This window comes from Alternaria hordeiaustralica (genome assembly GCF_023758085.1).
Source record: "Alternaria hordeiaustralica strain BMP 2776 chromosome Unknown scaffold_13, whole genome shotgun sequence".
NCBI classification, from domain to species: domain Eukaryota; kingdom Fungi; phylum Ascomycota; class Dothideomycetes; order Pleosporales; family Pleosporaceae; genus Alternaria; species Alternaria hordeiaustralica.
Genome location: NW_026056785.1, coordinates 1,288 through 28,789, shown reverse-complemented (window position 1 = coordinate 28,789; position 27,502 = coordinate 1,288). Strand labels below are relative to the sequence as shown.

Here is a 27,502-nt window from a genome sequence, read left to right as displayed (position 1 = left end):
AGTCTTCATCGAATACCTAGGTATGTTGCAGTACTGAGATCTTCCCTTTCCCCCAATTGAGACATAGAAACCTATCTCTCTGATTACTGACTTCAACTCGCTCGTGTACAGTCAGCAAGATGGTCACCCACACTACAGTTCTCGGTGCCATCATCAGCTTCGGCCTCCTTGCCGTGCCAGCATCTGGCGCCCCAGCAGCGCTCGTCGCCCCAGCTGCTGCTGCAGCGGCAGCTGGCCAGAGACTCGGCGGCATAGACATGCCCCGAGCCTGCCGTGAGCAGTATGATGCGCCTTTGACTGCTGGCCGGGTCGGAAATTCATGCAACGACTGGCGATGCTCAGCTGAAGGCTGGGGCGTCGGTGTAAGCTTGAATGTCGACACTCCTGCAGCATGTACGAGGCAGTACGGCAGCAACGTATATGCTTGGTGCGATGGTGGATGGGACAAGTGGTCTTGCTATAGGGTATAGACGGACAGGAGGTTAACATCAAATTGAGAAATGAAGCCCTCCTATCGTGCTTGATTCATATATCGCAATCGGATCGATGCTTTCATATATCACTGCTTCGTGATATGTACGTAGTAAGGCTTGTGAGAATTTGCAAAGCCTGTCGGATGTTTCAGTACGTGCGTTCTAACACCACTCACTTTGATCACTGATATTTGGCGAGTCTTATCACCCTCGAACCGGTGAGTTCTTTTCCCATGTCCACTGAATTTATCGATTCCAGAGGACCCAGCCGAAAGTAAGACTTTGCATGATACACACTCCGATAGTCAAGATCGGTGCGCCAGGGTGAGATGCTAGTGAGCCATCGTGCAGGCTATCGCGTCTGGATTTATCAGCGAGAAACAAGAAGCCGACTGTCGCGAAGCCAAGCGCGAGAATGTTGACTGCTGGATCATACCTAGGTAGATGCTAATATGAGGACAAGAAATTTCTTTACGCAAAGTTGAGCAGGTCATCGAGGACCGCCTCCGCACGTGAAGTAAATAGTGTATGCACGAGTGCATGATCGTATGTATGGATTGAGTTGAGGGCGGGCGGGGTTGCGGCCCGCGGGGCATCGCCCGCCGACACGGCTGGTGGCGGCTTCCCCCTCGACAACCTGTATCGGATCTCTGATTCTGACCATCACAGCGATTCGCACGTATAAAGATACACGATGGTCCAATACGAGACGAATATAGCCATGATAGTGATCGCCGTCGCCACTCCTCAAAACTGCGCTGCGCCAAAAGAAGAGCACGCGATCCTGCTAGTTTCACATACCTGTTGGCAGTAACGTTATTTAATGAATGAGGAAGGTACACAAAAAGGTGGTCTAATCAAGATTGTAGCCAGCAAGTATTCCGAGACATGACACGGTTTCTTTCGTCACTGCATGCCCGCCCCCTGGGCTACCGCTCAGCACAGCTACACAGATGCGCAGCAGGCTTTAGAACGATATGCCTCAACGCTATGCAAGAATTATTCCTCTATTACTTATCAGCTAAAGTACAGAACCAGTACTTGGGAAACCCACTCGGTGTATTACAAACGGGTACAAACAACTAAGCGCCCATCCCCCAGCACACCTGCATCCGCCCACTCGCTAAGGATTCGACGCGACTCTTCGTCATAAGGCCGGCATTGGATTCGCTGACAACGTGGCAATCACACACTGTGTCACAGCATATGCATAAGTCATGGGATGTTACTTTTCATACATGTGCTGCCCTCGCCGGCGTCCGAAAATCCCTCTCTCGATGACACTCGCCTCACGCAGCCTGAGCTTGATGGAAGCTTGGTGGCCGAAATCCTTATCTATCCCCCTAAGTTCAGTTACAGGTCAAGGGAGCGCAGGCAATCTGATTCCACCCGGTCGGCCCCGCTTTGGATAATCTTACAGGCGGCATGCCGGTATTCCTGTATAGACCTCTTGATCCGAACACCAACTCCATTCGGTTGCTCAAGGTGTGTCCTGGAGAGCCGCATGAGCCGATACGATGTTTTCTCTCTCACGCAGAACTGCATGAACACCTTTTCTACCACGCACTGTCATACACATGGTCTCCGGAAAGTGGAAAGTGTAGCATACAATGTAATGGCGTGGATATCGAGATCGGAAAGAATCTTTGGGACTTCCTACGTCGCTTTCGCTCCTGGAACACTGATAAGAATGCTACTTTGTGGGTTGATGCTATCTGTGAGTACAGATCAGCGAGACTAGTGTTTCAAGGGCGCTAACTTGCGGATGCAGGTATAAACCAAAATGATATCGAGGAGCGAAACCAACAAGTTACCAAGATGTTTCACCTGTATTCGACAGCTAGATCAGTCATCGCGTGGCTGGGAGAGACGACCACCGACGAAACCGTGGCGTATCCTTTCATACCCGATCACCATCCTGGTAGGCAGTGGACCCAGAAGGCCATAATAAACATTCTCCAGAAGCCATACTGGTGCCGCATGTGGGTTGTCCAGGAAGCATTGTTGCCGCCGACTCTGGAAATCTGGCTAGGCGAGTACCGGGCAAATGCAGATGAGCTGGGCCGCGCGATCTATATGTACGTTTACGACAAACCGGATATTCCAGGCCTCAAACTTCTGATATCTCGGGGAGAATATCGAACCTATAGAGACCCTAAGAGATCCCGATCGCTTCGCACTGGTTATGATTGGCCACTGGAGTTCGAACTCCGGTGGTTAATCGAGGAATTCTCCGAGTCTCGATGCAGCGTTATTCACGATAAAGTATACGCACTGCTGGGTCTTACATCTCAGAATCACGAGACCGCGCATCGTCTTGTTCCTGATTACAACACGTCAAGTAAGCAGCTATTCGTAAAGCTTCTGCAAAACCAATGTGCAGGTGGAGAGCCGGATCTGTGGAAAGAGCGGGACTTTCTCAACCTGTTCCGTCGTGTGTTGGCACTAGATCGTGAAGAGATTGCAAGATACGCGCTTGAGGTGGCACCAGGTACTAGGGATAGCAGCTTTGTACTGGCTCGAGGACTTGAGATAACTGCATCACTGCAATTTCTCAACGCTGCAGACGTGCTCTATCTTCCGTATCGGTACGAGTACTGGTATCATACTAAGAAAGGGGTTCAGCTTTCCTTACCACCAGAAGTCCAAAGGATAGTAAAGTCTTTCAACGCAGAACCGGAACGTATGCGTGCGTTCAAAGACTTCCTTAAGTATCGCTGGTTGGGTAGCCGGCTAGTAACTTCCAGTGAAGCCGCTGTGGCTTTATCTCAAAGAGCCTTCATCAATGCTCTTACCGAACAGTCGCAGCATCGAGCGACTGAACGCAACAGACCCCATCGAACAGGTCATGGCAGTATAGCAGACATAATGTCTTGCGCGATCAGCAAGAATACACAAGGATGCTGGGCCTCGATGCAGCAAGTCGCGGAGAAAGGCGATACTCGTGAGGCCACTCATCCCATAACGTATCTTTCGGGTGAGCAAATCTCGGCCGAGGGCACAAGACTTGCAGTCTTCACCGGCGCAACGCATTTACACAACGCCCTGGTGTTAGAGGTATACAAAGACTACCATCGCACCCCACCTGAGACGAGATACGAAGTCCAGGGCATTGCTTTTATCTTGGATTACGGAAGCCTCCATTACCCAGCTTCAAGCAAGGATATTCGCTTCAAGTATTGCAATCTCCCAAGTCTGATGGACTTCCGTCGAGTGAACGTGCTAGATGAGGCTCAACTTGGTACGATCCTAGGAGCTGCGCTCGCAGCAGAGCGTGGTGAGAGATCCACCGAGCCTGAGACGCTTGACGGCTATGAGATCAGTGTGGGGATCAGAGAAAACTATTTCGAAACCAGCTTGGAGCGATCTAAAATTACTACTAAGGAAGGTAGGTAATGGGCCGTATCGCGGTTCTGTACTTGCTTTAATTCTTAGCCCGTAGATGTCGAGCAGAAAGCAGAATTGGAGCTTTGAGCCAGAGACACCGTGCAAATCAAGCTTGAACCAGCGGAAGTATCAAGATGCACCGGCGTAAGTCGAGAAGTTGGACGTTTGTCGTGCTTTGATGATCCAAACATGAGCGCGTCAAAATGCAACAACGCTACACAACTCGGTGCACCACGCGTATAAATCGCCTTGAAAGCTGTGGGCGCTATGCGAATGTAGATGCACTTGTAACTGTCAGTCAGATCGAGCAGAGGCGCAGCAGGGTCCTTGGCCGGCAGCGTCACATGCCTCAAGAATGTTTGGTACAAAAATCCGGTTGCCTGATGATGCCCCGCTCGTTCGTCACTTTATCCGAAGGCACAGCCTCACGCGTTCCCACATTTCATAGCAAACAGCCACGGTGTTGGTGTGCAATGAACAATGGCCATGTGGCGTTGGCCAATACGTGACTAGGGCGGTGCACCGGCGGGGGCTTAGCAGGTAAGCGCGTCAGCTTCGGCTCTTGCCAACATCGCAAGGCATACATTATAACCTGACCTTCCATCTCAACCTTGTCAATTCCTATCTCAAGAATCAGCCTTGTCCGACTTTCTCAATCCTCTGTCACGCACCAGAACCCTTACACGCAAATAGCAAGATGGGTGTATGTTATCAGCCAGCTCCTTAGCTACCCCTCCACCCCACCATCGTCATAGCTAACCAGGCGAAGCTCGCATCTAAGATGCAGGCGGCTCAGGCTGCATCTGGCTATCCTCCGCCCGGTGGACAAGGCGGCTACGTAAGTCTTCAAGTGAAGAGTAATGTTGGCAATGATTCACTAATGCAACGTAGCCTGGACAGCCACAGTATCAAGCGTATCCAGGTGCCCAAGGTGCCGGTGCTCCCGGGGTAAGCCCAAAGCTCTTTCTTTCTCTTGTCACTTGCTCTGCGTCGTCATCGCCCTTCCCTACCCGCCACTTAAGACTGGGCATTCGCAAGCCTCTTCCCTAGTTCTCCACTTGCTTTTGGCACCAATAAATTATCGCACGCCCGGCATCCACTCTGGCCTTTTTCCGCCACACTTTGTTCCTGGACCTAGCCACACATGCCTCTATCAAGCAAGATGTCATCTAGCTATACTGCCTATCAGCCCAACGCCGGGCAGGCGCCAAATCCTTATGCACAACAACAACAGCCTGGCCCTCCTATGCCTCCGCGTCCTGGTTCGTATGCGCCGCCGCAGTCGCCTTTTGCGCAACCGGCAGCCCCAACTCCTTACGGCGCATCGTCTCCGTATCCACAAGGGCAATCAGGGTATAGCAGACCCCCGCCACCACCGCCAGGACAACAGCCTTCATCTCCGTATTCTCAATCGACATTCCCACAGTCCCCACAACCAGGTCAAGCGCCCCCCGCGCAATGGAATCAGCCACAGGTCCCGCCGCCGTATGGACAGCAACCACCACAACAGCCTTACCAGCAGCAAAGCCAATGGGGTCAACCACAGCAACCCGCTTATGGACAGGCGCCGCAGCAATATGGCCAACCTTACGGCCAGCAGCCCACTTTCCAACCGAATGTTCGTACTAATTTAGATTTTTTCGATTTTCAAACCCACGTATGAGCAAAGACGCAGAGCTAGTGACTTTCCGCGCAGATTTGTGCAGAGACTAACGTGATATTAGGGTGGACCACCAGGACAGCCTCCGCAGGGCCAGTATGGCGCACCTCCACCACAAGGAGGATATGGCGGCGGCCCGCCCCCTCCCCAACAGGTTCAGGCCGGACCAGCTGAGATCGCGGGCTACAAGCAGCTTCTGCAAGCCTGCATCCAAGAGAAGGGCCTCCAGAACTTCCCAATCTGCCAACATATTGACCAGATTGCTCAACAAGCGCCCGCGAAGATCAATCAAGTCATCTCGCGCTGGAAGATCCAGAAGGAGATTGCCAATGACATTGTAAAGCTAGCGCTTTACGACATCGTGCTATACATCGGTAAGTTGCTCAGCTCGAGAATCGTGATCAAGCTGACACCCATTAGATGACAGTGGATCCATGCAGTTCGAAGAGGAAGGCAGCCGTATCACAGATTTGCGCCTTATTTTGGACCGAGTCTCGTTCGCTGCAACTCTCTTTGACAACGATGGCATCTCTGTCCGCTGCATGAACACCGATCTTTCGGGAGCTCGCAACCAACAGGGTCGACCACTTCAAGATGGCGTCGCGACTGAGGCTCAGGTCGCAGAGATCATGCGTGGCGTCAACTTCAAGGGCCTCACACCCATGGGTACCTCTATGGACAAGAAAGTCATCCAGGAGATAGTACTCCCAAAGGCACGCTCAGGACAGATGCAAAAGCCAGTATTGGTCATTGCCATCACCGATGGGCAGCCAGCGGGAGAGCCTTCCGGCGAGATCTTTAAGGTCATCAAGGAGACTTACAGACAGCTCCAGTCGACGCCCTACGGCCGTGGTGCTGTCGCTTTCGAGTTTGCTCAGGTAGGAAACGATGTGACCGCAAGGAAATTCCTCAGTCAACTCGATGAGGAACCCGAGGTTGGCCCTATGGTTGACTGCACGTCCAGTAAGTCTCATACGATCCAGACTAGACCTGTGCTAACGCAGAATCAGACTTCGAAAACGAACAGGAAGAGATGATGCGCGCAAACCCTCCTGTCGATCTTACACCCGATCTTTGGATCATCAAGCTTCTTCTCGGTGCCATTGATCGAAGCTACGATTCGAAGGACGAGAAGAGCAACCCTGCACCTGGCGGCTACGGCGCACCACCTGGCCAGTATGGCGCACCTCCTCCAGGTTACGGCCAACAGCCACCCCAGGGCTATGGCCAACAGCCGCCGCAAGGCTATGGACAGCAGCCACCCCAGGGTTACGGTGCTCCCCCTGGTCAGCATCCGCCCCAAGGATACGGTGCTCCACCCGGCGCACCTCCACAAGGCTACGGTCAACAAGCACCTCCACCAGGTCAGTATGGCCAGCAGCGACCGCCCCAAGGAGGCCCCGGCGGTTACCCAGGTCAGCAGCAGTATGGCCAACCCCCACCCGGCGGCAGATACTAGGAGTTGGGCCATGTAGCTTTTCCCAATGGCGTGAGTACTCGTTCAGATGATGGCTCAGTGTGGGACTGGCATAACCCGTAGGTTCTGAGAATCGTCACTGGCGAACGTTTTCGAACAATTTTACGCGACATGTCATTACGACTCTCTTTACTCCGTGAGCAGTGACTATCTTCTTTAGAAGATACTGCCGGACGTATCTTTCCGCAATAGGCAACCTTGCAGACAGTCTAGTACTTGACTAAGAACTTGCTTTATTAAATACACATGACGCGTCGTGTGAAGTGATCCTACCCTTTATACGCCGCAATCATCGTTGTCCAGCACGCATCACGATTCACAACTTCAAGAGGTGGGATATGGAATGTGAAACTACACGATGCTTGAAGCTTTGTTTAGCTGTCAAACAGACATGGCATATCCTGCGAGCTGGTGCGTTGTTGAAGCCGCGTTCGCATAGCGTTTGCGACACTTCACCAGCCGGCTAGTACAAATGAAATTCACTGGCTGAGCGGACTATTTATGTGGCTACTATGAGTTTCCGACTTTGATACTCACCAATCCAACTACTTTTGACTACTAGCAGATCCCGACATCTCCAATCGCCGCAAAGTCCCCAACACCCGAAGCGCAATCATGCCAACCAGCCCTGCACAACTCCACGGCGCAGCCTTGATCGCATCAACATACCACATCACCATCAAAGTCCTACCACCATCATCATCTAGCCACTATCTCACGCACATCCGCGCTGTCGACAACCCTGCAGAAATCGCTCGCGCCCGCGAACACCGCTCATTCAGAACAGCAGCAAACGACTGGAAACACGAGCACTTTACATGGAATTCTTCCGACATGGACCGCGGCCTGAACATCAGACCAAGAATCAAATGCGAGCTGGAGTGGGAGAGAGACAAGGAAGATGAGGAGACGGCGCGGGATATACGAAATCTAGCGGAGCAGAAGGGTGAAAGGGTGCCAGATAAGCGAGAGGCGCTCGCTATGGCTTGGTTAGCGAGGGCGGGCCAGATGGCTGTTGGTGAGTGTGGCGTTTGTCCAAGTTTGGCGGTGTTTTACGATACTAATGAGGTGTTAGGTCGTGCCATATACGAACCTGATTTCGGCGTCAGGGATGAGAAGGAGTTCTTGATCATCAGCAGTAGAGCCGGAGAGTCCGTGGTGGCAAGCCTGTTTGTCGATGGTAAGGAGGAGAAGAAGTTTGTTGCGAAGGCTGTTGGGGAGAATCATTTCGACGCTGTTATGATGCTGGAGAATGATTTGGTTGAGCACCACAGGCGGAAGATGCGGCGTTAGTATACGACGAGGTTGCAAGGAGACTGAAGTGTCGGCCTTGATGCGATGGATCTGTATGCATACGCCCTCAGGGCCTGTTACATGGAGTTTGGAGACGCGTGTATTATATTGGATGATATTCTTCATGGGGACTAGGTATGTATGTTGAAGCGTTCTATCGTTCTATGAATTGGATGCTTCTTAACTGTCTCGCACCTCCGATTGCTATACAATGACGTAGGACCTAGAGGCCCGGGTCCTTGAGCGTTTGTCCGCCACGTGCAGCTAGATCTTTCATCCTTGGATCGCTATGCTACCCACGTAAAGTCAACAGATCACAAACCGCAGAGACGATATCTCCCACCAACCCTCAAATCAACCCCATGCACGTTCCAGATGGCCACTATGGATGAAATAGATCGCCGGTTTACGAGCGGCTTCAACGCTGCTGTTGAGCTCCGCGAACAGGACGAATTCGATCAATGTACCGAGGTCTTGCGCAAATTACTCGCTGATTGCGCTATTCCTAGATACCACCGTATGAGGTGTCTCACAATGCTTGCATGCACTTTAGAAGACTGGCATGAGGCATACACCTGTTACGTCAAGGGTGAAACCATATGGCGTATCACGAAGCAATGGCATCGTAACAGCACAAACCCGACCGTGAACAGAGCGCTGGATGAACTTCATGAGGCTTTGGAAGACGTAAAGTGAGTACTCAGGTCCACTCTACATGATTCCAAGAAAGAACTAAAATGTATACGTTTAGGCTAGGCTTACTCGAAGACGACATACGACCTGAGGACACACCAGTTCCGGATGTTGAGGCCGATGTGCTTTATGCGATAGCAGTATACACTGCTGGGGTGGAGGAGAATCATGAGATCGTGGAGGCAGAGGAAGAGACGTGGTTCGAAGACGAGATGAGCGACGAGGACATGGGCGGTGAAGAGGACGTGAGCGATAGGGAAACGATGGTCGAGGTTGAGCATACATTGAACGGCAAAGAGGAGAGCGAGGCGCAGAAGGCTGGCGAAGAGGAGACAGCGCTACAGGATCAAAAGCCAAAGGGCGAGATGGTACGTCTGAAAGCTATTGCTGTTGAAGAGGTTGTGTTGACATCGTGCAGGTGCTACCATACCGTCCACCACACATACGCTGACCAAATTTGGGTAGAGACAGGAAATCATGTCAGAGAAGTCCTTGAGGCCACATGCTTGATTGAGCACCCAAGTTTGAGTCTACGATAGACGCAGACCAGGATAGGCTGGACAACCCAGCATCTTTGTCGGCGTCTAGGATATCGATTCCTACACACAACCTCTTCAAGACCTTTCTGTAGCGAGCAAAACATGAGCGTTTGTCAGGAATGAAGTGGCTAGATTTTGTCATGGACGAGATACTCCACTCGCCACATGCACCTTCCGCTGTAGCAGAAGCGAGCCAACGGAAAAATCCCATTCAATGTCCGCAACCTTGCAACGGTCTCGTGTGACGAGTGTGACTCCAACGTGCACGCTATATGATTACTATTCGTTGCTCTCTCGGTATTTAGATTGCTCGCTTGCGGCTTCCCGGGGAGAATAGATTACCCCAGACGAAAACCAGGGAGGCGCGAAGCGCGCCGCCGTGCGCCACAACCACATTCGGATGCGGTTTCAATATCACAGCAATATCAGTTTCCTCGCCTGTGACCCGACTCCTGAGCCATCAAAGATCTTGGAAGCTACACGGCGGGCAGCATGTGTGTGGACATGGAACAACAAGCTATGCTTCGCCTTAGTGACTATGCCCATTACTGTTACAGAGGACTAGGCAATGACTTGTAATCATCTAACAGTACTATGTGATCCTTGACTTACCTGAAACGATCGGTCGATGTGCTCCGTCTCTGATCGGGAATACCATGAGAAGCCATACAGACTATGAAGACCTTTGAAGACATATAAGAGCAGGTAGAAACAAGTGCGACAGATCAGCATCAAAGCAACAACACTCGCTACCATTCTATCACTCTCTTCATGATGTACACATCCGCACTCCTCCTCGGTGCCCTCACCGTCCTTCTAGACACAGCATCCGCCCACGGCTTCGTCAAAGGTGTCAACGTAAAGGGCACCTTCACCAACGGCTCAGACCCCGTGTGGTACTACTTCTCCAAAGACAGCCGCCCCCAAACCGCAGGCTGGGATGCGTTGAACCAAGACATCGGTTTCGTCGAGCCCGCATCCGTCGGCACAGCGGACGTCAACTGCCATAAGAGTGCCACTGCGGGACGTCTCTACGCTAACGTCAACCCGGGGGATACCATTGAGTTTGAGTGGAACACTTGGCCTGATAGTCACAAGGGGCCGATTATTAACTACATTGCGCCTTGCAACGGTAAGTCGGCTACATGAACCAGAACAGCATGCACTCTTACTGATCGCTTGTTTCATACAGGCGATTGCACCACTCTGACCCCCAGTGCTCTCCGCTGGTCTAAGATCTCCCAATCCGCCATTGTCAGCCCAGGAACTTGGGTTACAGACACGCTCATTAAGAACAAGTTCAAGGTCTCTACTGTGCTTCCCGCCAAACTTGCTCCTGGCAACTACGTTATCCGTCATGAGATCATCGCTCTTCACGGTGGTCAGAACGTGAATGGCGCGCAGCTGTACCCTCAGTGTAAGTCTCTTCATCTTCCAGGCTGCTTTCGATGTAAAAAGATCATATGCTAAGTATTGCTGTAGGCTTGAACCTCAAGGTCGGTGGTAGCGGCTCTGTTGCACCGACGGCTGGCGTTCCTGGTACCAGCTTGTACACAAAGGACATGCCGGGTATCGTGTTCAACATCTACACCAATCCTACGACTTACACGTTCCCTGGTCCGGCGCTGTGGACTGCTGCTAACTAGGCGCTGTTGTCAGAGCTCTGTGCTCGAATGCAGAGGATTGGACGACTATGGGCTCTAGGGCCTTGGTTCTGAACTTGCGACTGACAATGTCAACTGCGGGCGGGTGGTGAACGAGTTCTCTTCGTGTTTATACTTGGTTGTCTTGATATGTACATAAACCCGACATTCTTTTATCGGATCGCACCTCGAATTGCAGGCGATCTTCAGAGGGCTCCGTTCAGTGTCTTGTGTAGGCCTCATGAGTGAGACCCGTGAATGTAGCTGGTTCAGCAGGCGACGCGTGAGCAAACTGTCCGTTGGCATGAGCGCGTGAAGTTTTGTAGAGGTATATTGCAAGCCTAGCTCGATGCCTAGAATTGAAACAGTAACACTAGGAGGACTGATCAGCCAACCATGGGTGAAAAACGCCAGACTCCTCATTTCCCTTTTGAACAATACACTCGACACACGGTCGATCATCTTCTCCTCCACTTGTCGCATTGCTCTCACTTCTTGACTGTCTTAGCAGCCTTGCCAACAACCTTGACCAGCTCTCCGTATGCCTCGGTGAACTCCTCGTCGCCCTCGCCGGCCTTCTTGCCCATCCTGTCCTTGCCGATCATGACCACACTGGTGGGTCGCTTTGTTGCGCTTGCCTCGCCGAGCTGCGCGCGGCTCTTGATGTAGATGTAGGGTACGTTGTGGTCTTCGCAGAGAACGGGGATATGCGCAATGACGTCCATGGGCGAGATATCGGCGGCGATGACAACAATGGCGCTGGGCTCGTCGAGGGAGGATCCGGCCCCGGAAGCAGCGGACTTGCGCAGCGCTTTTACGACTTCCTTGACACCGCGACGGAGGGTCTTGGACTTGGCGGCTGTAGCAGGATAAACGTCAGTCTTGTTCTTTCAAGTGCGCCAACAGGCCAATAAATGAAAAGTGAGAAACATACACTTCTTGACGGTCTTGAGGATCTTCTTGACCTCCTTGTCGTTGTCTGCGAGCGGGAAGGCAAAGGGAACGAGTGCGCCGCGCGGCTCATCACCGTCCACGACGTTGACCATTGAGACTTCTGGCTCCTTCTCGAGCTCAGCCTCGAGCGCGTCTACCATCTCGACATCGCCCTTGACCTTCTTCTCCTTCTTGTCCTTTTTGCTCTTGGACACGCCGTCTGTCTCTGCGCGCTTTTCCTTCTTTTCCTTCTTGTCCTTCTTCTCCTTCTTCAGCCTCTTCTCTTCGATATCTTTAGACATTGTGTGGGTAAGCGACTGTAGGTTTTGGGTAGGAATTAGAAATGCGAAGATGTGGTGGCTGGTAATGCGTCGTGCTGAAGTCGGTTTCGCGAAATTTTGGAAGAGAATGAAGCTTCATCTAGCGGGCCCCGGGGTGGTCTGTGCGACTAGTGGCCTTTTCAAGAACCTCCAGGGCTTGGAATGCTCAACTTCGCGAAGAACACAAACATCACAGCAAGGCAGATATCAATTTGCGTTCATGTCATGATGGCATAAGAAGACGTATTCATACAGTACTATTTGAGACCGATTTACACCTTGACTTCATATCCACTACCGTAATATCTCCCATCTCCGTCACCGCGAAGTCGAATCATGACATACTATGGTATATGTAAGGAAATAGCCCAATGCCACCAAGAAAAGGCATTACCGAAGTACAGGCAAAAAGAAATAGATATTAGCAAGAATGCAACAAAGGCAGCGCTAGTAGCAGAACCGAAGTGAAGCAATAACGCGCCTAGGGCCAGCCTTCAACAGTCCAGAAATGCCGATGGGTATGAGCGAGGGAGAGGTATTAGAAGAATGCCAAATGAGTAGAGCATGAGCTCGAGAGTGTAGGAATCTGGACCAGACCCGCCCTGTGCGCCGTATTACCCCGATCTTGAGAAAAATGAAATGAAATGAGATAAACAATAGACCGATGCTGGGGGCGCCAAACTCCTTGCCATGCTCCCAGGTGCAAGGAGAGGACGAAATATAGGAAGGAAATCCACAGTCTGTAAAAGTAACGCGACATGGAAACAAGATCGTGGAAGATCGCGACCAGTTCCGGAAGCTGTCTCTCGCTTAGTAGGCCATCTGCATCTCGAGCACCTGGACACCACCAGCAGCCATTGATGGCGTAGCGGATCCGGAACGAGACGACATGGCATCTTCGTAGCCAACAAGTGCTTGCGAATGTAGCTTGAAAGCTTCGCCCATAAGTTTGGTGATGCTAAGTATCGTTAGTGCCAAGTTACTGAAGAACAAATAGGCATTTACATACCCCCAAACGACGACCTCGTCGATCATGCTGCCCCATAGTCGCGCGACAGTGGAGCTCAGCTTTGCACCGTAGACATCCACGGAATCGTCGTCAAACAGATTGCGCAGCTTGTTGTACATGGCCAGCTCCTCCTCGGTAGCTGGCTCTTCGTCGTGCTCCAGGCGGTAGAGCCATAGTGTCAAGATGACCATCAGATCCATGCCGGTAAGTGGATGCTCGATGCTCCAGTTGGTAGCGGAAGTTCGGGCAACCCAGCGTATGCCTTGCACGGCAGCAACCTCGATGCAATCGAAGCATTCTTGGATGACCTTGATCATCTCTGGTGAACGCTGGACCTTGTCGCGGGCATTCGTCATAGCAGCAGCTACTTCGTAGGAGTCGTGATAGCGGAGAGCTTCTTGAATGGACTTGAGATCGACCACGAGTCGGGCCCTGGTATTCCTGTACAGCGCCATGGCGTTGAAAATGAGAGGATGGCCCTTGTGTGGAGCGCTCAGTTGGACAACGACTGTCTCAGGCTCGCAGAGCTCAAGCGACTTCTCCCATGTCTCCAGGGCCAGGCGAAGCTTGTACTCGGTGACTACGTCTTGGAGAGCTTCAGGGCTACGCTTGTGGTACCATACTTCGAGGAACAGTGCGTTGATCATGACGCGTGTCGCGAAAGCACTGTAACGAGCAGTCTCGCCTTGGAATAGGTTGTCATGCGCTTGGCGGAACGTGATGATCCTGGAAGCACTCAGGCTCTCGCGCCAGGCTTCGTCATCTGAAACCTCCATGGTCCAGAGCGACTCCGAAGAAGGCAGCTCCAGGGTGTCGAACTCGTTGAAACCCATTGCAGGAGTGTGGTTGTAGGTGAGCGTCAGTAGGCCGAAGAAGATATAGACCGCATAGTAAGTCCGTCGGCATTGCTCGTCGACAACCCATTCTTCGTGGTTTGGCTGAGCGCCATCACGAGCATCTGATCGGAGCTTGAGCTCGTACCGATTTCCAGCGACCATCTACGATGTGTTAGTGGCGATCGTGAGCAAGACACACTTATACGTACGTTGGCAAGAAGACTCTTAATCGAGCAAGCCCACTCAAGGCCCTTTGGATCACCACTCCAGCTAGAGAAAATCATGTTGAGCAGGGTGCTCTGCATCGTCCACAACGGGCATTTGCGGGAACTGAAGTTTTCCTTATTCTGAAGGAACTGGTTGACTAGGACCTTTGATCCAATGTGCAGCATATAGGCTTGGTCTTGGTCAAAGATGTACAGAGCACCTATCGATAGCACAGCAAGCAATAGCGGGGCAGACACCTCGGTGGGGTTGAAGGTGGCGGGGTGCAAGAAAGGCAGGTGGTGGTGGAACAGATCGAAGTACGTCTTCAACAGGCGGTTCAGCGTGTTCAGACTGGGCAAGTGGAACGTCTCCAAGAGCGAGTTCTCACTGTCGTACTGCTTGATGTTCTCGTAGATCCTTGCACACTGCTCTTCAGAGTCCAGCTGAGGGGCGCGGGTCATCATCAGAGCCTGATTGGGGCCGGGCGACTTGCGGTAGTCAACTGGTGACACCGGTCCCATCATGGAGGGGTAGGGTGACAGGGCACCAGGAGTCCCTAACCCATTGCCGCCGTTCATTGCTGAGAAGGTAGGCGCGAGGCTGTCGCTGCCAGACATGGTGCGCTCCATCAGGGGTGGAAGCTGGTGGGGATGCGAACCGAGCGCGCTGGCGCTGTTGAAGGCTGAGTGTGTGTTGGGCGACGACTTGGGCTCGGATTGAGGCACCATTGAGTCTCGCCACGGCATCTGCGGAAGCATGTTCTGGCCAGGGGCAGTGTATGGGATGACAGGCTCCATCATCGATGGGCCCGTGGGCGAGATGACGGGCTCGTTGTGCTCGGGGATCATCTCGGGCTCTTGGCTCGCCATTGCCTTGTGGTGGAAGTCGGTCATCAACATGGCCGCAGCGTTAAGGTCCTCATCCTCGTGCATCGCATCGTTCTCAGCTTCGATGCGCTCGAGTGTCGTCGCGCTCTCGGCCGTGGCTTGTTTCTGTTCGGCTGCCTTGGTGTTCGTTCGGCGCTTCTGCTCGCTGGGGAGGGGCGCGCCACCATCCTTCGCGTGAACGGTGCGGTCGTGTCGTAGGAGGAGATCGCGACGTACGAATGTCGAGCGACACCTGGATTTGGAGTCAGCACATTTCCCATAATGCGTCTGTGCAGGGCAACATACTTGGCACATTTGAACGGTCTCTCTTTGGTGTCTGTATGTCGTCGCAAACGTCAGTTTCAATCTTTCCAACAAACGCGGGGCAGGTAGCAACAACAGTACGCGCGGGGCGAACGCGTAAACAGCTACCCCGCCCAGCGAAGCTCCATCGCGACGGAAAAGACGGGAGTTTTGACGTACGTGAGCGTTCATGGCGCGATCTATGTTCGCTACGGCTGAAAGCGCGGTTGCAAAACTGGCCTGGACGAAGTTCAGTGGATGTTCTCACATACAGCTCCTCGTGCAGGGTGCTGCTGACATTTGTATTTTTTTTCAGGCGCGCCTGTTTTGCGCACGGCGGGCGAGGAGTTTGATGCCATCTCAATGGATGGAATGGGGTGTTAAAGCGTGGTGGTAGATGGACGATGTGTCGCGCTGTACGCTTCGTGCATCCCGTGTGTCGGAAAAAGCTGCGAAGGAATTGCCGGTGAGAGAAAAGAGAGGAAGTCGTAGGCGTCAGCACCGTATGGCTACGCGTACGACGATGGAACAATAATGGCTACTGTTGAAGATGAGATGACCTCGGGGAGGGGTGACTTCAAGGAGGACCAGTGCAATGTCGCTGGCGAGGCACCTCTAGGGCTACTCTGAGAGGGGGGGTTCGCCCGTGCGTCCTGCGTCCGCCTCATCGCTAGATACATCTCCCATCCCTGTGAACGGATAACACGCTAGTGTATCTAACGCGACTTGTCCAGTGTCTAACATCTATTAATTGCGATGCTTTTGCTGGCTCTGCCAGGTGCTTGTATAGCTGGCAGCTTTGAGGTTGCCAAGATGGTTAACAGTGACAGACACCCCGCTACCACCCAAGGTTGCGAGGTACTCTTGACTATCGCACACCGAGGCCATCAACAACCTCTGATACTATAATAATCATCCCGAGTTCTTACATCCCGGGGTAGCCCTAACCATTAGGCTTCTGGGCCCAGGTGTGCGACATGGCAGCCGCCTGTCCAATGATTCTCCCACAAGAGCCTCAACGAGTATGTTTCGCCGTACCACCCGCTGTCACTCTCTGGCCAGCAGACAAAGTGGCGGTAAGAACAAGGTCGAGTACACTCTTGGAGGAGTAGTGGGCCGCCAGTTATCAGATGCAGGCCATGCAGATGGTGGCTCACCGCCTCACTTCCCACCTGGGGACGCCTGCGCCAGTTCTTTGCAACAGCTTTCAATACCAAACAATCTGTCGCCCCTCCCTCCAGGCCGGCTGGTCTGTGTTGCACGATGACGAAGGGCGCGGGAAAAGGGGTTGCAGAGGGGTAATCACCTTCACAACATGACGCCCAGGATACTTGCAAGTCGTGCCACGAGTAATTTCAAGACGATCGTCGGCTGCCCTCTGGAACTCTATCCATACTTTCGGGCCAGGATCCCGTTCCCCGGACCCACACTGGCATTTAGTCAGGTCCACACCTGCAGTAGACTGCCACGGCTTGCAGAGCTCACACGAACATTCAACGCCGCGAACACGGTGCTTCTTGCGTGTGTCGACAGACACACCGATTCCACCGACCCGTCTGGCCGAGGTCTTTCGGCTCGGGACAACACCTACACACGATCGAGCGTCCCGTCAGCAGAAAGTGGCAGAGTCCGCTAAATTATGCCCCGCTTGTCTTCGTTCAATCGGGGGAGCGCGTATAATCCTGGATCTTATAGCGTCGGTCGCGGCCTAGCAAACGCTCTTGCTGCCATGACACTCTCTTACCCTCACCGTTCCTGAACACAAGCCACCGCTACACATGCCTTCTACAACCCCTCTAACGGCCCCTCATTGACCACTGTATCAGCGAGGGGCTTTACTTTTCACTGAAACCCCCCGCGCTAGCACGCTTGCCGTAATGCTTTAGAAGCAGATGGTGGTTTCAAGTGGCACTGGATGGCCCTTCCGCGCCCTCACGGACGCGGCAGGGCCGTACTCATCCGCCTACGCCGTCAGGTAATTTCATTTTGATCGAGGCAAACATCTAGCTCATTTCAGTGAAGACGAATGGTGGCTGCAAATTCAAGCCGGTATATTGACGTGCCATCATGCCCAGTCCCATGTGAAAGGTACGCCCTTTCGGCCCTGCAGGACGCAGCGAGTCTGCCATTGGGTTCAGCGGATACTTCGATGACATCTGAACGGCATGTCGCTGCAGGCCCCCACGTGCAGCACGGCAGCTATCGCATCCTGCTCTTCGTTTGAGCTTCTCCTTCTACAACGGCACCTATTCATTTCTCAACAATGCCCATGTCTCGGGAACAGCAAAGATCTTGATCAATTGATGGCTGATCCTCCGGCCCACCAGCCAGTGTCACAGAACCCAGAAAATGCCTTTTCCGCTTCCACGCGACAAACCAAGCAAGTTTGAGACTGGTATCGGCCACTAAGATCCGCAATAATCATTCCGAGCTTCCATCACACCTTCCACGATGAGATGCGCGTGTCAGTCACCGCTCTCACCCAGATGGCCGAAAGGGCCGCGGAATACAGCGCCGGATGCAGTGATATAGGCATGCTTTTGTAGTATCACGGTGTAGCATTGCCGCGCCTCAGTCACTGCCTGTTGTTCTAAGGATTTGGAGGTTCAGACGAGGAGCAGCACAAACAAGCAAAGGTCCCCCACTGAGTTGCGGGGCATCGAGTGACATCCCGTGCAAACGAAATGCGTAGGGTCGGTAGATACAAAACGTTACAGGTGGTGCAAGATAGACGGTCGCACAATGCTCGATGCGCCGGTATCCGCCCGCAACGGGAGGGAAGTCCTCGCTATCCTGGAGGACCACGTTTCATAGCGCAAAATCCCGAGAATATGCAACGAGTCAGACAGTGTTCTAGATGACAACTGACTGAAAGTCCACCGTCCCCGCTGCATCGCCAGGCTCTGCGGCGTCAATAGATGTTGCGTACCACAATGAGGGCCCGGTGGGGCCGTATTATCAATGGCATATGTATAGCATGCATGGTCGGTGTAGACAGCCACGACAGCCTCGTTGACAGCTGCGGCGTGAACCATGGAGATGTGCCCGCTCAGGGACCATCGCTTACCATCTGGCTACACTGAGTACATGCACAAACGGCTGCAGGTCGGCAGGGCAGATAGATGTGCATGGAGAGCAATATGTAGCATGTTGGCGGATTCCGAGAATAATCCTCCTGGGACGGGTCCGGGTCTTCTTGACACATTGTTAGCTGCTTTTATCCAACGCCCAACATGTGATCCAAGGATGGCACAGCGCGTCCCCACTCCACCGCTGCTCACGACGCCCACCCTGGTGTTGCGTTTCTTTCGCTCGAGCCCATTCTTCTGCTCAACCATAATCACACGAGAGAGCTTGCTACGAGGCTGGATTCGCTGCTCCGGCTCAGCTAAGCGCGAACGTCAGGCTCCTCATTGCCTGGTCCCTCTCTAGTCCAATCAAGCAACCCCCGGCTCTAATACACATCCTCGAAGGCGTAAGCTCAGTCGGCCCACATTGCGACCGCGTCTACTTTAACCCTGGGTTGAGCAGAGGGGTACTCGCGCCTGGGCTGTTGTTGCCTCCTCCACCCACACGCTGGTCGCGCCAACAACGTAGACTCGTTACAACGCCATGAGCTTCGGCACCACGGACGCGGGCGGCATGTACGTGCGCGCCCTGTATGACTACCAGGCAGACGACCGCACATCTCTCAGCTTCCGGACGGGCGACATAATACAGGTTATTACCCAGCTCGAGAGCGGCTGGTGGGACGGAGTCATTCACGGTGTCCGCGGCTGGTTCCCGAGCAACTACTGCGCCGTCGTGCAGCGCCCGAGCGAGGACATCGAGAGCGACAGAGACGGCATCGACGCCGACGACGACCACGAAACGCGGTCGACGGGCGGCGGCGAGTTCGACACGTCGGACGGCGAGTCGCTGAGCGGCGGCAACGACACCATCCTGCCCCTCGAGCGCAATAATGTGCCGCACAACAAAGAGGAGGAGGCCGCGTTCTGGATACCCCAGGCGACGCCAGACGGCATGCTGTTCTACTTCAACACCCTGACGGGCGTCAGCACAATGGAGCTGCCCCTCGAGTCGCCTTCTGCGAACGAGAGCGGCCCACGCAACCGCACCGACGTCTTCATCCCCGACATGTCGCGACCGCCAGCTGAGCTGCTCGCGTCAGGCTCCGGGTACCACATGGAGGACACAGACGACGAGACGTCAGCGTCCGACCTGGAAGGGCCCGGCATGAAGGGCTCTTTCCGCTCGCGCGTAAGTTTTGCGCTACTCTACGTGGAGCGAGTACTGACACTGTACCACAGCACAGGCAGCGCTTGTCCGATGGCCTCTCATCGGCAACCTCGATGGAGTCAATGAACGCGGGCTACCCTGGCAGGTCCTACGACCAAAGCGGCATGAGCTTCGCAGCTTCTTCTGCTATGCCTCCCACCGGCACCACGGCCACTTCCTTTGCGAACAGCCCAGCTCTTAGCGGGTCGAACGGCACCACAACTCAAACGCGCAAGTTCTACGACGACGTGAGCCCGGTTCCTCTCACCTGGAACAGAATGGTGGAGGACATGCGCCGTGCCATAGAGCGCTACAAACAGGCTATCAATAATAGCGACAGGTCTGAGTTTGTGAAGCGCGCCGAGGACGTTTCGGACCACCTGCGGTTACTGCTCGCTGCTGGTTCAGGGACTACGGACAACCACTCCGGCAACCCCTCTATCATATCTACAAATAAGGCCTTGTACCCTCACTTCCGCGAGACCATGTCGCGATTCTCCAAGTTGGTGCTGTCTTCGCATATCGCTGCCTCCGACTTTCCTCCCCCCGATTCCTATTCCAAGTGTCTGAAAGAAGCAGAGGGCGTCCTCAACGGAGTCTTTGGTTTTGTCGAAGTAGCACGCCAGCAGCGCGGAGAGGAGATTCCCCGTCTCGTGCCTGGATTTGTAGCCGGCAACACCACCGGAGGCAGTTGGCAGAATAACGGAACTGACACCCATGACTCCAACAATTCCATATACTCTGACCAGGACGACTATGAGCCCTCCGTTGAACCGACTCTCAAGCTTGACTCGCGCGTATTGGAGAGACTGCAGGATGTTAAGCGCTTGATCATTTCCAGTCTCCGGCGATTGGATGAGCAACTGATGGTCAGAGACCCAGTTATATCACATAGGAAACACCAAGCGATAGGTGACCACGTATGCAGTGCCGCAGGAAAGGTGTTGGAGGCGTGCCGACCCTGGATCTCGACCATTGAACAGATCAACCTCGCTTCTCTCGACGCAGATACTCACGGGCAACAACTCAGCGAATTCAGTGTCCAGAAGCAAAAGGCCTACGACGTCGTATCTGAACTCGTGATTGCGTGTCAAGGAGTAGCCGCACCCTTGGGAGACGAGTGGGCGGAACTACGTGGTGATTCACTTGAGGACCGCATCAATGCGGTGCGAGCAGTTGTCCGAGATCTGGAATCGACGTGCACCCAGCAATACGGTCTGTTGCAACAACTTTCGGATACAGTCCCCCTGTCCGACATTGTGAGCCGTACAGACCCAAGGAGAAACACCGATAGCGAGCTACCAAACCATACCCGAGGGCCATCTGGACAAGAGAGACCTTTGCTTGGCAACATTCCCAAGGCAGACACGTACAGTGCAGGCACACCTCTTGGTGTCGACGAGGGCAAGATCGAGCCAGTACGATCAGCCAACAGCAACAAGAAGCTCAAGGACTTCTTCGGTGAAGTCCCTGTTATTCCACAGCAGGCGATCGAAGAAACCCCCGAGTACTTGAAGCTCGACCATGAGGGCGAAATATCCTATGATCACAAATCCGTACCACCACAGCTGAAGGGTGGTACTTTGGCTGGTCTTGTCGAGCAACTGACGCGTCACGACCGTCTCGATCCAGCTTTCAACAACACCTTCCTGCTTACGTATCGATCATTTACCACGGCTTCTGAGCTATTCGAGATGCTGGTCAAACGATGGAGTATACAACCACCCCATGGACTGGCCAAGGAGGACTATCAACACTGGGTAGACAAGAAACAAAAGCCAATCCGGTTCCGAGTAGTCAACATTCTTAAGAGTTGGTTCGACAATTACTGGATGGAAGGCAACGACGAAGAGGCGCGCATTCTTATCCAGCGGGTGTACAATTTTGCGAAGGATCATGTTGCCACAACAAGCACCCCTGGAGCGGCACCACTGATGACATCGGTGGAGCAAAGGTCTCGCGGCCCGGATATGCCCACGAAGCGCTTAGTCCTCACTTTGAGTGCGCAAACGCCGCAGCCTATTCTGCCCAAACATATGAAGAAGCTCAAGTTCCTGGACATCGACGCAACGGAATTCGCGCGACAACTCACGATTATCGAATCCAGACTATATGGAAAGATTCGCCCGACAGAGTGCTTGAACAAGACATGGCAGAAGAAGCTTGCCCCCGGTGAACCTGATCCGGCCGCAAACGTCAAGGCGCTTATTCTCCACTCCAATCAGTTGACGAACTGGGTCGCACAAATGATTCTTACGCAACAAGACGTCAAGCGCAGAGTGATCGTCATCAAGCACTTTGTCAATGTCGCAGATGTAAGTCAACGAACGCGTGCATGCGACATCCATTGCTAACACCAACCAGAAATGCAGGCAGCTGAACAACTTTTCTACACTAACCTCGATCATCTCAGCGTTAGGAACAGCACCTATTCACCGCTTGAACAGGACCTGGAGCGCGGTCAACCAGCGCTCCATGGCAACCCTGGAAAGCATGCGCAAGCTCATGGGTAGCACCAAGAATTTTGCGGAGTACCGAGATACGCTCCATCGAGCGAATCCACCCTGTATCCCTTTCTTCGGTATGTACTGCCCCAGCAGCATCCCTGCATCAACCGGCTAATCCATGTTGCCAGGTGTCTATCTCACCGACTTGACCTTCATTGAGGATGGTATCCCATCGCTGATCAAGCGCACAAACCTCATCAACTTCGCAAAGCGCGCCAAAACCGCCGAAGTGATCCGCGACATCCAGCAGTACCAGAACGTGCCATACCCACTACAGCCCGTGCCCGAGCTGCAAGACTACATCCTCACCAACATGCAGTCTGCAGGCGACGTGCACGAGATGTACGAGATGAGTTTGAGCGTCGAGCCACGAGAACGCGAGGACGAAAAGATTGCAAGGTACACTACCTATTTCTCCTTTGATCGTTCCAAAACTGGGCTAGAAGGATAGAGAGAAAAACTCAAATCAAACCCCCGCTTCAAGAGGAGGACACAGCAACAAAGCGGGGATATGAATGCGTCTTTTGGAGAGAAGATGGGGCTAACGGCGTTTTAGGCTTCTCTCCGAGAGTGGATTCTTGTGATGAGATTGTGACAAATGACGATGATACCCCCCTCGCACGAAACACTAGCATTGTTGTTTCTCATAGGAATCTTTGGAGTATTTTGGTTGTTTTTTGGTATTCGGCGTTTGCTTTTCTGGTTTACCCACACCCCCTAACGATGGAATGAAACGAGTTGGGCTTTTGATCTTCACCTTGGTTACTGCTGGCGTAGAGCGAACGCTTCACGCGGGTGCGAATAATCTCCTCCCTCTCTCTCGGGTCTCGCAAGAACCGGTAAGCTCCGCTCATGGGACGGGATATTACGATGGGCGCTTGCGGTTGGGAAAATCTTTCTTGTTCCATAGGTAGCGGAACGGCATGTCTTTTAGTCGCTGGCGCGCATCTGCAGTTCCGTAGCTAATTCACACGCGATTACGATTTCTATATTCAATGTCTGCAGCCATTGTGGCAAAGACGTCCAGTATCATGATCCAGGGTCCCGTATGAAGCATATTCCTGGACGCTTTCTCGTGTTGTAGCTTGTTCGTTAGTCTAGGGCTCGTGTCTGGTTATTGGACGAGCGGCAAAGGTCGCTCGGCGTTTCTTTCCACCTCGTATCGCCGTCGACCCTGACTCTGACTTCTGCTAGGGTGCCGATCTAACGGAGCGACTCAGACGTGAAAGTGACGGTGAACAAAACACCAGTTCACGATAGGGCTGATAGGTGGGGATCGTCACTTGTGCTGCGATGAGTTGTTCATCTGTGAGTTGTGCGTGCGATGGAGGCCATCAAATGGTGAGGCATTCTCCGTCGCTGCTGCCCGGTGTCTCGCTTTGAACTTTACTCTATACTTTCTGCCTTAGCTTCAGGACCTCAGTCTGGGCTTGCATGTTGCCTGGGAGAATACTGAGAGCGTCCGCATCCTCTAATAGTCAGCGTGGGTAGTGCATATCGCAGACACGCGTGGATGAGCACTAGCACTCTACGATGCAACGCAAACTTTGCACCCCAGTGCAAACATGTCAGGCTGCTTTAGTGCTCGCGGATGGAGACTCTCGTGTCCCTCATCGGCAGATCGTCCTGTGCGGAAATTTCAGATTCCGCGCAGGAATGCTGTCCATCCGACGTGAGCATCGTGACTGCTCCAGAGCTAAGGAACGCTGCTTCCTATGCGCACCCACTGCAATGGTCAGCGCAACAAGGTACCAGGTACACATATCGGAGGTGAGGCAGGCGCTACAGTAACCTCACCCCCGCAACGATCACCGAGGCGCCCAGCGACGGCCTCATGGAATAATTGCCCCAGACTTCCATCCTTCCATGGCATGCGCAGTCGCCATGATAACTCGGCAGGAGCGTGCCGTCTTAGATATGACCCAATGCGGTCGTTGCCGAGTGACGCCGGACGGGGATCACCCTCACATCAAATCTGAGGGAGATTACTGACAAGGGAAAGTGGCCAAAAGAACGACAGCCGTTGTGGTAGCATACCCCAGCTTTTGTGTTTCTGGCCTGTCAGAAGACGCGGGCGCACGGTGCAGTGTGCAGCCAACCAGGCTTATGACATAATGCCGAGGTGGACAATGTGCTGTCTTGCCAGGACTTGAGATTGTGCGAAGAGGATGACAAGAGCTTGGGCGGGTTGCTGATGTTGCTGGGCCTTGGTGTTGTGGATTGTGGGATCCGAGGTCCGCCGGAATGGGAAATAGGGGTGCTGCGTTGCTTTGGCGCCTATCACTTCGGGTGATCAACAATAAACAAAATCAGACGCACATCTTCTCGTCTATGGATGCGACCAATTTTTCGTTATGAATATGTTGAGCACACGCATCGTCATGGCACCTCGTCAAGCAGAAGGTTGAGATTGTAATCATCGATGCGGCCAGAGCGTCGTACCCCCTGCTGCTCGCTTGATAGCGATGGGTAATTTCTTGCTGCACTCGCAGGCATTGCGTTACCCTGTAATCAGGCGTGCACAGCAACGGCGCGGCAGGGGCGTTTTCTCTGGTCTGCCATACGCTCGCTATTCCCCGAGGCTGTCACTAAGAGCGGAAAAGACTTGAAAGGATGCAGAGGATGCATGGCGCTCGTGAGCTGTTACTCGTCTAAGACGGCCGCAGTGGGGGTGCCTGGTCTCGGGAATCTGGAATAGGAGCTTTGCGACGCACGTAGCAAAGCATTCAGGAGGGCATTGCGACTACGCTCGCCTGGATATAATCACAAGACATTGTACTGGGTGCGATCTCGATTGTGACTGGGCAGAATCAAGGCAGTGGCCAATCAAGGAGGGCGAGGTAGTGCGACGGCTGTGGTGAACGCTGGCCAGTCGATGGACTCTGTGGCTCCGAGCATCTGAGGGGGTTGAGGGATGGTGCATGTGTTATCGCGCCTCCCAGCGTGGGTGACAGCAGCGTTGACGGATGGGCACGGAGGAGGCGCGAATGGAGTCGCGCGGAGATAGTCCTGTCTTCTCACCAGCCGCCTCCAGCGTTCATCGTAGTTCTCCCAGTCAGCCACCACGTCCCAGCCATAGCAGCCAGCTGACCAAAGGCGGTTCCTGCATACGATACGCCAAAGCTACTGACACTCCGCGCTGGAGCAGCAGCTTAGACGTGCGCTACGTCTCTTAGCCCAGACTTGGACCTTCCTGGCGACCCACAAAGTTACCTCGTACACGTTATTTCGGTGGCATTAACGGGCGATCCCTGAGGAAAATAGCGGAGGTGCCCAGACCCCAAGGGCGACGTGAGTGGTTCCTGCGTCCGTAATTGCGCTGCTTTGGGCGTGCGTGCCGGACTTTGCCTTTCTGCACACGAGGGCCCAGCAGTTCATCATCGGCCTCTGCGCTGCCTGCCATCAGCCATCCGACCTCTTTTACTTTTGGCCGGCTGCACATCAACCACCCGACTTCCGCCTCGCACGCTCTTTACTACTTTTCTTTTCCGTCCGTCGCAAAGGGTTCACCTTTACAGTCACTCGCTTCTAATCTAATCTTCTCAACATGTTGTCCCGCAGTACTTGGGGCGCGACGTCGTCGCTACTATTACTCGCTTTGTCCCGCTTCTGTAAGTCGGCTCCTCGCCTGCGACTCCCAATGTGAACTCGTGCTGACCGGTGAACCTCTTTCAGCCAACGCTGCCTGCGAATGCGGCTACTCGGTTAACAGCACAAGCGACTCGAACTATGCCGTCTTCACAGAGCTCATGGAAAATGACTTTTTACATACTTCGACCGACGACTTGAAAGAGGTTGGCTGGCAGCCGCAGGAATACAATGTTACTTCGACGAATGCTAGAGGACCTTTTGGAAAGAGTATGGAGTTGACAAACATTGTCACGAACCCGTTCAAGAAAGGCTGGTCGGGTGATGCAGACCATGGCGGTGATGCCGGACTAGAGTTGTGGGTTCGCGGCGACCATCAAGATGGTCTCGTTAGCGGAGCCGAGCTTGTCACAATGCGCAACGACTCTCTACTTGGAAGCTTCCGTGTCGGCATGAAGCTGTCGAACTCCTCGGGAACTTGCGGCGCTTTCTTCTTCGTAAGATCCCACACCCTCTTCTTCAGTCTGAAACTTGACTAACAAGCACAGTACCACAACAACTCGCAAGAAATTGACATGGAGTTCCTGTCTCACCAGTTCAACAACTCCCAAGGCGCCGTAAACCTCGTTCTCCAAAGCCCGGAATCCGTTACGCACGGCTACGCTGCTCAAGGAACAAACGGCTTCGAAGTCAAGGCTCTCCCTTTCCGTCCGGACGAACTGTTCCACGAGTACCGTTTCGACTGGACCCCTAACCGCGTCGCCTTCTACGTTGACGGTGTATTCCTCCACGAGATGACCGAGAACATTCCCACGGAGAGCGGCGGCATTTTCCTGAACCACTGGAGCAACGGTGACCCATCGTGGTCTGCTGGACCCCCGGATCAAGACACCGTCATGACCATCTCGTACATGAAGTCATACTTCAACTCGACTGATACCGAACGCTCGCAGAACGACTACAAGAAGCGTTGCCCGACATATGACCCCGCCAAAGTCTGCGCCATCCCTAACCAGATGAGCCCACCGGATCAGAGCAAGGGCCCAGAGGCAGCGAAAACCTACTTCTTCTCGCAAGATGGAGACGATATGACACCCGGTCAAACAACATACACAGGTAGCGCGACCAGCACATTCGGTGCGCAATCATTATCGATCGTGGTCCCCTTATTCGTCACACTTCTCAGCTTAACGCTGGCGTAATAGACATTATCAGGACAGTTAATACCGCCTCCTCCCACTCCACTTGTTCCCTATATCTGGGGCCATGGGCTGGGAACTTTTACGAGCATACGACCACTTCTACAGCGTTCTTGGAGTAATACGACTACTGCAGTCCGATTTGCACTTTTCACTTCGACTTCTACACGGGCCCGTCTTCGCACCGCCTCACACTTTTCTTTGATTCAGCAACATACTCATGGCGCAGCACCGCCTATAGTGTCTTTACCCTTTTATATATTCTCTTCTTGTATATACCCTTCGCACGGG

The 27,502-nt window shown here is 53.4% G+C and overlaps 8 protein-coding genes across 8 annotated transcripts; 6 read left to right on the top strand and 2 right to left on the bottom strand.

The window, feature by feature from the left end:
- Nucleotides 1-4,557: 4,557 nt before the first annotated feature.
- On the top strand, nt 4,558-6,979 carry J4E84_006566 (uncharacterized protein; the record flags this gene model as incomplete). The annotated part of the gene is made up of 6 exons (XM_049389155.1): nt 4,558-4,563; nt 4,624-4,698; nt 4,752-4,808; nt 5,585-5,894; nt 5,941-6,483; nt 6,531-6,979. The coding sequence occupies 6 exons, from the start codon at nt 4,558-4,560 to the stop codon at nt 6,977-6,979; spliced, it is 1,440 nt and encodes a 479-aa protein (XP_049242864.1).
- A 633-nt stretch (nt 6,980-7,612) lies between these two features.
- Nucleotides 7,613-8,290, top strand: J4E84_006565 (uncharacterized protein; the record flags this gene model as incomplete). Its single annotated transcript, XM_049389154.1, has 2 exons — nt 7,613-8,015; nt 8,073-8,290. The coding sequence occupies 2 exons, from the start codon at nt 7,613-7,615 to the stop codon at nt 8,288-8,290; spliced, it is 621 nt and encodes a 206-aa protein (XP_049242863.1).
- A 375-nt stretch (nt 8,291-8,665) lies between these two features.
- Nucleotides 8,666-9,522, top strand: J4E84_006564 (uncharacterized protein; the record flags this gene model as incomplete). The annotated part of the gene is made up of 2 exons (XM_049389153.1): nt 8,666-8,982; nt 9,042-9,522. 2 exons carry the CDS (start codon nt 8,666-8,668, stop codon nt 9,520-9,522), a joined length of 798 nt encoding a protein of 265 aa, XP_049242862.1.
- A 492-nt stretch (nt 9,523-10,014) lies between these two features.
- J4E84_006563 (uncharacterized protein) lies at nt 10,015-11,168 on the top strand (the record flags this gene model as incomplete). The annotated part of the gene is made up of 4 exons (XM_049389152.1): nt 10,015-10,018; nt 10,247-10,654; nt 10,715-10,939; nt 11,005-11,168. 4 exons carry the CDS (start codon nt 10,015-10,017, stop codon nt 11,166-11,168), a joined length of 801 nt encoding a protein of 266 aa, XP_049242861.1.
- Nucleotides 11,169-11,653: 485 nt separating this feature from the next.
- Nucleotides 11,654-12,400, bottom strand: J4E84_006562 (uncharacterized protein; the record flags this gene model as incomplete). Its single annotated transcript, XM_049389151.1, has 2 exons — nt 11,654-12,024; nt 12,100-12,400. The coding sequence occupies 2 exons, from the start codon at nt 12,398-12,400 to the stop codon at nt 11,654-11,656; spliced, it is 672 nt and encodes a 223-aa protein (XP_049242860.1).
- Nucleotides 12,401-13,228: 828 nt separating this feature from the next.
- Nucleotides 13,229-15,651, bottom strand: J4E84_006561 (uncharacterized protein; the record flags this gene model as incomplete). Its single annotated transcript, XM_049389150.1, has 3 exons — nt 13,229-13,376; nt 13,428-14,425; nt 14,473-15,651. 3 exons carry the CDS (start codon nt 15,649-15,651, stop codon nt 13,229-13,231), a joined length of 2,325 nt encoding a protein of 774 aa, XP_049242859.1.
- Nucleotides 15,652-19,251: 3,600 nt separating this feature from the next.
- Nucleotides 19,252-23,008, top strand: J4E84_006560 (uncharacterized protein; the record flags this gene model as incomplete). The annotated part of the gene is made up of 5 exons (XM_049389149.1): nt 19,252-19,899; nt 19,950-22,232; nt 22,282-22,498; nt 22,553-22,823; nt 22,981-23,008. The coding sequence occupies 5 exons, from the start codon at nt 19,252-19,254 to the stop codon at nt 23,006-23,008; spliced, it is 3,447 nt and encodes a 1,148-aa protein (XP_049242858.1).
- Nucleotides 23,009-26,173: 3,165 nt separating this feature from the next.
- Nucleotides 26,174-27,214, top strand: J4E84_006559 (uncharacterized protein; the record flags this gene model as incomplete). Its single annotated transcript, XM_049389148.1, has 2 exons — nt 26,174-26,509; nt 26,561-27,214. 2 exons carry the CDS (start codon nt 26,174-26,176, stop codon nt 27,212-27,214), a joined length of 990 nt encoding a protein of 329 aa, XP_049242857.1.
- Nucleotides 27,215-27,502: the final 288 nt, after the last annotated feature.